Source organism: Sus scrofa, chromosome 5 (assembly GCF_054392235.1).
Source record: "Sus scrofa isolate SSC_HxYL_T2T_F1_AM1 chromosome 5, Sscrofa_HxYL_maternal_Yorkshire_Landrace_v2.0, whole genome shotgun sequence".
Lineage (NCBI taxonomy): Eukaryota > Metazoa > Chordata > Mammalia > Artiodactyla > Suidae > Sus > Sus scrofa.
Window position 1 is genome coordinate 38,947,738 of NC_139387.1, and position 12,897 is coordinate 38,960,634.

Below are 12,897 nucleotides of genomic sequence, written 5' to 3' on the forward strand. Positions count from 1 at the left end.
ATATAAAAGATCATATAAACATCTATATCAAGATGACACTGTTATCTAACAGTTAGGGATTAGTTTTACTTCCTCTTTTTCCTTCTCTATTTCTAAATTTTCTGAAACTCTATGAAAGTATATTAGGTTTGATGTTAAAAATATTACTAAATATCCAATGTCCAATGACTATGATAATGAAGCCCATTTTCTTAAGACTTCAATCATCCTACTGTTGAGGCTATATGATCCAAAACAAACAGATGTCTTGAGTGGTCCAGTGTCAAACTTCACTGAGATGTTGCCTAAGCTTGACCCCTAGCATTTCCAGAATGTGTTTAAGCATCCTCCTTGCTGCTTTAGTAGCTAGAAATGGAGAAAAGCAACAGATGGTGACAGTTGTGACTGTCAGAATGCCAAGCTCAAGAATGGAATTTCTACTTCAAGACAATTTTGCAAGAGTACAATAATATCTGGAGACTCTAAGCACAAAGCTTTCCAAAATGCAAATGTTTGGGATTAAAAAGAAAGGTGATTATATAAGAGCCTATAGTTTAACATGAAGCCTTTAGGTTAAGAAAAGAGTATAAAGCTAACCAAAATCTGAAGTAGATTGAAGAATTTCTTTTTCTAGACTGATAAAATCTAATTTGACATTACAATTCCTTCTTTATTATTACCTGTAGCATGGCCATCACGGGTCTTTTACTTTTTAACCTCTGGCTCCAACATGAATATCTAGCTATCAATGAGTGTATTTCCAAAGGGTGAAAATTAACATTATCATTGGCTTAAATAAAATGTCATTCATAAACTTAAATTTTCCTAATGTTAAATTTTCATATTAGCAATGGCTTAAATAAAATGTCATTCATAAAGTTAAAACTTTCTTTCACAAAGGTTGCTTTCCCGAAGCAAACCAAATGACTTCTTTTAAAACTGAAAATGTCTGAGTTTTGAAGCCAGACAAATAAGAAATTGAATTCTGCCTCCGGCACTTTTTATTAACTGTATAATGTGGAGAAAGTTACTGATTTGGGGACTTTTTTGGGGTCTGTAAACCAGCACCTAATCATGAGTGCTTGTTTTATTTTTATTCTTGAAGATTCTTCTTCTTTTATCATCCACATCTGTGGCATATGGGAGTTCCCAGGAGAGGGGTTGAATCAGAGCTGCAGCTGCAACCCTGCAGCACAGCCACAGCAACACCAGTTCCTTAAACCACTGAGTGAGGCCAGGGATTGAACGCACATCCTCACATCCTCACAGAGACAACACTGGGTCCTTAATTCACTGAGCCACAATGGGAACTCCCTGAAGATTCTTTGTTGATGTAGTTTCTTTCACCTTTACTATATATGATGCAATTTCTGTAGTAAGATGGTTTCAGCACACAGCTACCGTGTTTGAAGTTTACATGAAATCCTCATGTCCTCATGTTCCGTCTAGTTTATAGGCACAAGCGCATAACAAGCAATGGCCTAATATAAAGATTCTTCTATTCTGCTTTGATGATTTTGGTGCCCAAACTCCAACACAGTCCCCAATGACCCCTGCCTCCTGGTATTCACGCCCTGTGTACTCCCCTTCCCGTGAGTGTGGGCGACACCCGGCAACTCATTTCTAATGAACAGAATACGGTGAGAATGATGGTGTGTGACTTGGAGACAAGGTCATCCATGGCACTGTGGTCTCTCTCTCTCTCTCTTCATGTGCTCTGGGGAGCCATGTGTGTGAGCAGCCCTGGGGAGAGGTCCACGTGTGGAGGAACTGAAGCCTCCTGCCAAGAGCCGTGTGAGTGAACTTGGAAGTGAATCCTTCAGCTCAGCAAGCCCTCAGAGACTTAGCCCTGGCTGGCAGCTTGACTGCCGGAAGCCCTGAGGCAGAACTACACAACTGTCTGCTCCTAGATTCCTGACCTTCAGAAACTGTGCAATAATAAACAGTCCTGGTTTTAAGCTGCTAGATGTTGAGGTAATATGCTATGTGACAATAGATAAAGAATACACAGACCAAATCCAAAATGACAAAGGTGGTAGGGTCTACAGACAAAAATGCCATTTTCAGGGAAGAACAGGAGAGACGTTTCTAAAATATAACTACATTTATTTGAAAAGCAAGGAAAAGAATGACACACAATTGTGGTTTCTCTTTTTTTCTTTTTAGTACTGCACCTGTGGCATATGGAGGTTCCCTGGCTAGGGGTCAAATAGGAGCTGCAGCTGCCAGCCTATGCCACAGCCACACCAACACCAGATATGAGCCACATTCTCAATCTACACTGCAGCTTTCGGGTGGATCCTTAATCCACTGAGCAAGGTTAGCGATTGAACCCATATCCTCACAGAGATGTCAGGTCCATAACCTGCTAAGCCACAACTGGAATGTCTGGTTTTCTGTTTGTTTGTTTTAATGGCCTCCCCCATGGCATATGGAAGGTCCCAGGCAGGGGACTGAACCCACACCTCTGCAGGAGTTCCTGGGCAGGGGATCAAACCTGCATCTCCCTAGCAACCCAAGCCACTGTAGTCAGATTCTGCAATGCAGCACAGTGAGAACTCCCATTTAATTGTTTTAACAAATGTAGCTCCATATTAAAACATGGCAGAGATTTTTCTCCCAGGCTTTTATATTCATTCCCTCTAGGAACTTGGGACATGTGTCCCAGGACTGCCCTGGAAGACATTGGAGTCACACCCAGCATTCCAGCAGGATTGTCTTAACATCCACTTAGTATTTTGGACTTGGTATTTACTATCTAACCCTGAATACCACTGACACACCATAAATCATAATTTTCCCAAAGCCTGCATTTGCTGCAGACATCCTGTGAGTTTGCCCACCACAAGCAAGTCCCTTAGCTCAGGAAGGAGCCTAAGCACCTGCTTCCCCAATAGCTCAATGCAGCCTTCTTGGCCCCACCATATAAGTCATTACTATCAAGACGTATGAAGGCTACAGAGGTTTTCACAATTTGAAACATTCTTGGGATAAAATATCCTCGGTCCAACAGACTGCACTAAATCACAGTCTTCACAGTCAAAGAGTCTGGATGTCAGGACATAGCCAGGCACCTTAATTTTCTCCTGTGTCAGAATGAATTTGCTGCCTGTTTGGGCCACCGTCAGACAGTTTAGAGTATGACTTTGGTCACTCATTTTTTTGCACAAGAATCACATTTTTGAGGCTAAGCTGCAAGCTGTCATATCCTCATGATTTCTTGAAAGAGCTATTCTGTCTTAAAAAAAAACAAAGTCCAAATCCTCTGCTTTACCATACGTCCAGCTGCTATCTGGCATCCAGTCTACCTTTGCTTGTTAATAGTGCCCCAATTTTTTATTCAGATAACTTCCCCTCTCTTAAACAGACTGTTGGTTTTCAGGGGTCCTCCAGGGGAGAGGCACATGGTTTAGGTTTGAGCTCATTTTGCCTAGTTTTATCACCTGGCTACAAACTGTTCTGAGATGAAGTACGTAATTAAATTAAACTGGACTATAGGGATGCCCAGAATATTACTGACTGTTGTAAAAGACCTATTCTTTCCCACTGAATATGAACTTCTAAGGATAAGACTCCATGAGTTGCAGGAAACCATGATGAAATGAAGAGAGATTCAGTCTGAGAATAAAGTAATCCCATGGAAGCAGAGCTGGGAGACTGATCCCGGCCAATTATTTGAGCCCTTGATTTTGAGCCCTAAAGATAGATATACCACAGAAGTGTTGTTATTTGGACCATGAAACTGTCTTTAGTTTGGACTGGGTCCTTATCATTTGCAACAGAATATTCCTAACCAAGAAGCCTTCCCTAACATGGCAGAATTCCAACAGTAGAGATTAAACTCACCTTTGGGGACATTCGCTGTACAAGTACAAAATTATGATTAAACCAATTTGTCTTTTAAAACAATTATTTATCCACATCACATAACACACTAAATGCTATGAAGTTTATTTACTGTGGCGAAGCAATGAGAAAGCTGGACTTTGAAAGCCCTTCAAATTACATCTAGGAATTATCTCTTTACCTGTAAGATGAAACTCAAAAACCTGGTCAACAGCAGAACCAAGTTGAGGTGAGGCATAAACCAGAGCTCGGGATGTATCTAAAACACAGAGTTATCCAAAGCTTTTGGCTTTAATAGTCTTTGAAATCAACCACTTGATAAAAATCTTCGCAAGGAATGCTTTGTGTCAAAGAACAAGAGAATGTCTCTGTGATGCTCTGGGTGAGTGCTGAGCATGACCAAAAGCTTTAGGAGTCTAGGAATCTCACAGAGGCCCTCTCATATACATGTAAGGATAACCTGACCCCCTTGCTGTACAGTGGGGGAAAAAAAAAAAAAAACAAAAAACAAAAAACCAGAGGCCCTCTCAGACTCCTGGAAACTTCCCATCATCTTCTTAGCGCTCATACAAGTACTGCCCCAAGAACTGCCACTGTATGCTCTCTTCTCTCCTCCTCCTCCTCCTTCTCCCTTCTTCCCTCTCCTGCCCCCTTCCCTCCCCTTTCTTTCCTCATTCTCCTCTTCTTCCTATCCCTTCTCCTCCTTCTTCTCCTTCCCTTTACTCTCCTCAAATCCCTCCTGTGGAGTAAGTCATCATCTCCCCACATTCTATATCCCAAAGCCTTCCTATTCCCCAGTTTTCTCATATTTCGCCCAAGCCCAGCAACCTATGCTGAACTTGCTGAACTGGAAAAGCCTGTAACTGCTTCCCCTCTACCATTTCCACTCATAGCCCAGGGTTCCCTCCTGGTAGACTTGTGGACTGATATATATCAATGGAATTTGCAGTACATATTTGGTGGAAGCCATGTTTTTTACTCCTACCACAGCCCTGACCGTGAGAGCATTTATATTCCCTCTCAATTGCATTTGTACAAAGAATCCTAATAACAGCTTCTTAATTGAGCTCCTGGAACATAATCAGCATGTTTTGTCAGAAACATTCTAAATCGTGCTATCCTTTCCTTAGAATAAATAAACTTCAGATTTTCCTGATTATAAAAGAAAGAAGGAAAAGGAAAATTCATTTGTGGACAAATGTTCTTATGAAATGCTTTGTGCAAGCAGTTGGGAACCAGGAAAGGAGGGGCACATGCATCTTTCATGTGCCTGATAAATTTTTCATTTCAAAACTCATAGTTGTAATGATGTCAGAAACAGACAAGAGAGAATGAAACAAGTGACCTCTCCCCTGAGCCAGGAAGTCCTAAAAGTCATATAAGTACACATTCCGGAAGGTGGGAGTGGTTTTTCACTCTGGCTGAAAAAAATAAAATAAAATAAAAGATCCTAATAATTTCAATCCAGGAAATGAATACTCATTAATACTGCTCATCTTGGCACAAATTAAGCTACAAAATAATTCTTTGGTACTACTGCAACATTCCTCAAATACACATACACACACACACACCCTAGCCACACAAACATACCAGTTACTCCACCAAAATCATTTAGCAGCTGGACTATTTTACTTTTATTCTCTACTTTCCATTTCTAAATCTCTTTTCTGTATAGAATGCACCTTCAAACCAGCTGATACCTGATTAAATATTTGACCCTCTGCTTTTCAAGTAAGCTGAACATTATTGACTGATGGAAAAAAAACTCCATTTCCCTGGTTTTCCTACTAAATCACCATGTGCATAAGTAACGTAAGTGGACTACAGGAAATATTAGCACTAGCAATTGTTGCACACCCCCAGCATGGTGAGAGACTAGATCAAGAGAGGTTAGGGGAGGCTAATGCAGCAAAATTCCTGTAGTCCCCATGTCATCATCACCCCAAAGAAAAAGCGCACCTTCTTCAGGAATCTCCAAATCACAAATGATATAAACGTGAGATGCCCTCCCAGAATTCCTCATGGATGCCTTTTACCCTCCATGATGTTAAATTAACTAGACAGTACATGACATTACAAGCTAGAACAAACCTCCTGATCTATAATTCGCAATGACTTTAAGAGCTGATGACTATGGCGGTATGATGGTCACTAGAGGAAATATCTCTCCCAAGCCAGAGCATTAGTGCAGGCATATCCAGATACGGCGACATCATTAACATCATTTGTCTTCGCTCACTAGACAGAGTGCATGGCTTTCACCTTCAGAACATCTGTTCCTCATGTAAATGCAGAAAATTTGTGCAAGCATTTCAGCAGGCCAAATGACCCACATATTTTCTCTTAACAAAAGCTCATCTTATGGTCTCAATTTATAATTTTTATTGAGTTACCGACATTTCCCGCAGACATTTCCCCAGCAAAACCAGAGACTCCATGTCACCTGTCTCTATTTCTAGATACCCCAAATGATGGCTGGATCGTAATGAATATTCAATGCATGCTAGTTGCAAAGATCAATGAGTGGAGCTTTGATTCTCAATACTAAGTTGCATGTCCTATATGAAGTAGATTAAAAAATGAGGGGAGGGGAAATCTTGTTAAATTTAATGATATCAGATTTACAAAGAAATTGCCAAAATGCAAACATTGTTTCATTGAATCATCTTGCCTTAAAAGTCAACATATCTGATTATGTTTGAGGGCAGAAATGCAATTAATAACAATTTAGCTACTATTTATCATTTTAATGTGGGTCCTCCTGTTGTAATTTTAAACTTGAGAGAGATTATAGTCCAAACAGTGTATCAACCTCACCATGTTCTTAAACTATGATACTTCCACAAACTGGGAACCTCCGGCCTGGGTTACATACCCTAAGAATATAAACAATAGAACCATTACATCATCTTGATTAATAAAGGGTAATGCTTGTTCAGCAATATCAGGAATGTTATCCATCAATTACTTCCAAACCATCTCACCTCCTCCAGTTACAGAAAACTACCCTCTCTCTACATCAACCCCTCCCTTTCAGCATCTCTTTATTTCTCACGATTTGAATCAAGTGACTACAAGATCGTCAGTAAGTTTTATTTATATAAACTGAGATTAAGGCCTATCTGCTTAGAAGAGATCAGCACAGATGGCAGGAGGCTCAGTACAGGATATGATCTAGTAAAACTATAAAGACTTCCTAAAGCGATATTTTTATTTGATTATTAAGCACGTTCTGTGCACCGTGCATTGTGCTGTGCACAGAGAATACAGACAAGGTTTCTTATTTTATAGGCTTACGTTCAAGAGGAAGCCAAAAGGTAATAATCAAGTAACAAAAAAGAAATACTAGAGAATGAGTAAATAATCATTGCAATTCAGTGATAATTTTGATCATTAGATTTTTTTGTTTTTTAAGCATCAACCACAGAGGAAAGCATCAGCATTAGTTAAATGCAATACTTACCACCACAATTACATTTGCTGCTGGGATTGGAAGGTTTTCCACTTCAAGGTCTTGACCAGCCATGGCCAACAGATTGAGAGATGGGTCATATGCAGGTCTAGGAAATGCTGAATTAACAATTGGGTGCTGTTTGCTTATCTGAGCGCCAGAAGAGGAATGGTAGCTGTGCCTATATATCTTTTGTGGAGCTATATCCAGACTCTTCTCAAGATCTTGCGAATGATGATAAATGAATGCTGGCTTCCCACTCTTCTTCTGATGAACTGCCAAAAAGTGATCATTATTTCTTGAAAGGCACCCTGAAAGTAGAAGACATGAAAACCAAAGACCTCATTCAGTAAGACGAATAAAATAACTGATAAAGAGAATCACCCTTTCTTAAGGAGCTTTAAAACTTGCGAAGGACTTAAATCTGTTAGTTTCCATTTTTGTCCCAACAAAGAGAACACACCTGGTGGCATCTCAGAAACTCTGGGTGGACAGAAGTGGGTAGAGTTTGAAAAGGTCCTATTTATGAGATATTCTAATGCCTCTTTTAGTCAGGAATTTCCTCCTTTATCTAAACGCATGGTTCTCACTCCCTGTTGAACATCTCTTCCTAGATGTCCTATCTCTTTCTCAAATGACATCTATTTATATCATATTCAAGATTTCATCCCTTTAACAAGATGCATTTCATACTTTATGTTGTGCTTCTTTTATCCTACTTATGTTATAATCAACTACGTGTAATTTTTAAAATACTTGTAAGCCGTTTTAAGCTGACTGAGGATGGGAATCCGAGTATACTCATGGTGGGAGCAACTTCCAGTTGTGCAACAATATCCATTCTCTCCTTCTTACTGAGTAACATGGCCATCCAGATAAAGTAACACATTCGTCTTTATTTCTTCTAATATCCATTGGCTTGAATAACTCTTTTTCCTCTTTGTCATTGGCCACAGGAGGAAATAGACGGCATATACATGTGAGTTGAAAGAATATCATCAGGTCAAACACCAACTGGAAAAGCAAACTTAAGATCTTCTCTAAAGATGATAAGCAGATTGAACAGATCACAATATAGTAATACCACCTACACAGTGCCTCGCAACCCTAAGCATCACAGATTTTCCCTCTGTATGCCTACGGCAACAATAAACTGCACAAATGCTGCCCTTAGAGGATTACACACCTTTTTTTATTAGAATTCTGAAGTGCCTAAATTCTTACTGAATATTTATAGCAGAAGAATTGCTAGTTTTTACCGCTTTTTCCCCTCTATCGAGCCTCTGAGACCAGCATATATTTCCAGCACCTTCAGCAATTCTGTCTTACCCATGTGCTTTTACCTTTCTCTTAGGGATACAAAGACAGGTAAAATTTTTTTTTTTCCAATCAACTCAAGTGTTTTCACCATGATGTAATAATTTTGGAATCACTGGGTATCAGTGTCTTTAGGGTTTTCGATCATTCAAATCACAAGTATATTTCATGTGGACTCTGAAATAGTAAAAGAAATTAATCTTCATGTCTTCAATTCTTAGCATGCTGAACAGACTGCAACTTTTTTTCCAAAAAGAAATCAAGCTGCCATAATTTGCCAAATATGATAACTGGATAGTGTGACCTTGAAATAAATGTAAACTTTGTTTCTCTGAATGAAATAAGAGTTCTTCTAATTTGGATATGAAATTGTCATTAGGAACATATATAATATGAACAGTGTACTTCACTGTTGTTAAGCTTACAGTGTGTTGTTATTAATAGAAAGTGATGCTACAATGTTTTAGATGTCTATTAACTTTCTGACCACAAATGTTCATTTAGTAATTTACTTACAGTAATTTACTAAATGATACTATAGCATCCTATAGAGTTTCTATACTAGAGGTGAGCACTCTGTTCCCTCCCCTCATAGAGGACTGAGTCAGATATTGTGAAGAGCAACAAAGAAGTGGTTAACTTGGGGTGAAGAAAGAGAATGGACATATTCTTTTTAATCCTAGTTGACTTTTTAAACACTCCTAATTTAAAGATGGTCCCTTGTTTTGGGAAAGGCATACTGTATGTTTGAATGAATCTGAGTATCTCACTTCAGGGACTGGCTCTCCTACCAAAAAGAGGAATCTGTAACATTCAGTAGCAAGCAAACTTACCTAACATGACATTGCTACCAAAATAGGCATGTTAGTAAAAATTAACATGAAAAAAAGCTTGCAAGTCCTTGCAATATTTGGGAAGCAAAAAAACCCAAAAAAGATAGTGGGGGGTGGTGAAGAATTTCAATAAGAAAGAGAAGTAGCTTAGTAGATTTCAATAAGAAAGAGAAGCAGCTTAGTAGATCAGAGAATACAGATTTCTGAGAAGGAAAAATGAATGAAGAACAGAGGAAATTACACAACTATCTTCAATCTTTCTTTTAATGGTATCAATCAGAGAAAAGCATTTCAGATCCATTTTATTTAAATAGAAAATAGGTGAGTCCAACTAACAAATGTCACTTGTGCTAAAACTAGCCTACAGGGAAAGGTAAAAAACAAAAAAATCGAATTTTAAGTGCAACTGAAACACGACTAAAATTTCCTAGCCCTATCAGTTGTACATGTGAAAAAACTTAGTTCTGCCTTGTCCTGAAGTAATGAGAACCAAGCTGGCAGCATAGTATTAGGAACCTCACCAGAGCCCTTAACTAAGAAAAAGTTTGTCTAAGTGTTGTGCTTATTAGATCCCTGCATCAGAACTACCTGGAATATTAAGATGCAAATTCCCACATTCTAGCCTCAAACTACCATAGCAGGATCTCTGGAAATGTAGCCTATGAAACTGGATTTCTAATTAAATGTTTCACACATTCAAACTCGAGTTAAGGATTACTGAGCTAGTATGTGGAATAAATTTTATCTTGTCTTCGAAGGTATCTAGTAGATATTTAGAGAACACTCCAATCAAGTACACCAGAATACACAATCTTTTCCAACACACTTGGAACATTTACCAAGATAGACCATATCATAAAACATTTAGCACATTTTATTTTATTTTATTTTTTTTTATTATTATTTTCCCACTGTACAGCAAGGGGGTCAGGTCATCCTTAGATGTATACATTGCAGTTACAGTTTTTTCCCCCACCCTTTCTTCTGTTGCGACATGAGTATCTAGACATAGTTCTCAATGCTATTCAGCAGGATCTCCTTATAAATCTATTCTAGGTTGTGCTTTAGCACATTTTAAAAGAACAGAAAATACACAAAGCATATTCTCCAACCATAACGGAAGTAAACTGGTATCAGTAACATAGGTAAATAAGAATATTTCCAAACACTTGGGTATTAAACAATAACTTTCAAAGAATCTACAGGTCAAAGAGCAATCACAAGACAAATCAGAACATAGTTTAAACTGAACTTAAAATATGACACCATAATTTATGGGATGCAGTAGAAGCACTGCTTAGAGGAACATTTATAGCATAAATGGTTACGTTAGAAAAAGAAGAAAGGTATCAAATGAATAACCTGAGCCTCCACCTTAAGAACCTAGGAGAAAGAAGAGCAAAATAAATGTAAAGCATGCAGAGGAAGGAAATTAAAAAGTTAAGAGAGGAAATAGCTACACTGAAAGCAGGAAAATAATAGAATCAATGAAACAAAACCTGCTTCTTTGAAAACATCAATAAATTGATAAAACTCTAGCAAGAATGACAAAGAAATAGAGAAGACACAAATTACCAATATCAGATGAAAGAAAGATTATTACCACACACCCAACAGACGTAAAAAGGACAACAAGGGAATACTATGTATAATCTTTTACATACACATTCGATAACTTAAATGAAATGACCAATTCCTCAAACCCCACAAATGAATGGAACTCACCTAAGATTAAATAAAATGAACTGTCCTAAAAATAGAAAAGAAAGTGAACTCCTGCATAAATTTTTTTGCTGAAAAAGAACTCTTTAGGATCGAGCAAAATTCAAACATTTAAAGAAAAAAAATCCCTTCAATGCCATACAACCTCTCCCAGAAAATAGAAGAGGAGGGAACACTCCCCCAATCATCTTCTGAGGCCAAATGTCTCTAATAACAAAACTAGAAAAACACAGTACAAAAAAAAAACTATAGCCCAATATCACTCATGATTACAGATGCAAAAATCCTCAAGAAAATTGAATGAAAAAATATATAAGAAGAATAATACACCATAACCAAGTAGGGCTTATCCTGGGAATGTAAGGCTGCTTGGGTATTAGAAAAGCAATGAATGTAACCCATCATATTGACAGTCTAAAGAAGGAAAACCACAATATCACATCAACTGATGCAGAATAAAGCATTTGACAAAATTCACATCAATTCATAGTACAAAAAAAAATTAAGCAAACTAGAAATAGAAGGAAACTTCCTCAACCTTATAAAGGCAGTTGCACAAAACCCCACAGCTAGCATGAGGTTTAATGGTGACAGACTAAATGTTTCCCTCTCTTCAGACAGGGGATAAGGCAAGTATGACACTCTTTCCACTTCTAATAACACTGTACTAAATGAAAGTCCTAGTTAGTGCCATAAAACAAAGAAGCAAAAGGCACACACATGGGGGAAGAAGAAATAAAACTATTCTGCTCTATTTGCAGAGAGCATAATTATCTATATATAAAATCCCAAGGAACTCACCAAAATTTTTATAGAACAGGTGAGTTTAGCAAGTTCATAGACTATAAACCTATAAAAATCTGGAGTACCTATCACAGCTCAGCGGTAATGAACCCGACTAATATCCACGAAGATGCAGGTTTGATCCCTGGCCTTGCTCAGTGGGTTAAGGATCCGGCCTTGCTGTGAGCTGCAGTGTAGGTCACAGACGTGGCTCGGATCTGGCGTTGCTGTGGCTGTGGTGCAGGCCTGCAGTTGTAGCTCTGATTCGACCCCTAGCCTGGAAACCTCCATATGCTGCAGGTACAGCTCTGAAAAACAAACAAATAAATAAATAGTATAAATAAAATAAAATTAATGGGATTTCTATAAGCTAGCAATGCACAGGCGAAAACTGAAATTAAAAATATTTACAACAGTTACAGAAAATAAAATACTTAGGTAAAACCCTAACAAATCATGTATAGGATATATGTGAAAACTACAAAATGCTGAGAAAGTAAAACAAGACCTGAATAAACAGACAGATATACTGTGTTCTTGAATTGGAAGACTCCTCCCAATGAAGATGTTAATTATCCTCAATTACAATAAAAACTCGAGCAGAATTATATAATAATATATATACATACACACAAACACACACACACACACAGATTGATTCTAAAATAGAATAGCTAAAACAATTTTGAAACTGAATAAAGGTGGCAGAATAACACTGCCCAATTCTAAGACTTAACATAAAACTACAGTAATCAAAATAGTGTGGTATTAGCAAAGAAAGAAATACAAAAATCAGTGGTACAGGAGTTCCCATCGTGGCTCAGTGGAAACGAAGCTGACTAGCACCCACGAGGACACAGGTTCGATCCTTGGACTTGCTCAGTGGGCTAAGGATACAGCATTGCCTTGAGCTGTGGCGAAGGTCTCAGACATGTCTTGGATCTCGTGTTGCTGTGGCTATGG

At 38.2% G+C, this 12,897-nt stretch overlaps 1 protein-coding gene across 6 annotated transcripts in view; it reads right to left on the bottom strand.

Annotated features, from left to right (window-relative positions):
• Nucleotides 1–12,897, bottom strand: part of PTPRR (protein tyrosine phosphatase receptor type R) — a 253,812-nt gene that overhangs the window by 220,473 nt on the left and 20,442 nt on the right. For all 6 annotated transcript variants that reach the window (XR_014803634.1, XR_014803633.1, XM_084956339.1 and 3 more), the window contains one exon: nucleotides 7,292–7,590. Coding sequence is in view for 3 of the 6 variants with exons in the window: in XM_021091990.2 (XP_020947649.2) it covers nucleotides 7,292–7,590 (299 nt within the window). In the remaining 3 variants the exon portion in view is untranslated. The remainder of the gene's footprint in view (nucleotides 1–7,291; nucleotides 7,591–12,897) is intronic.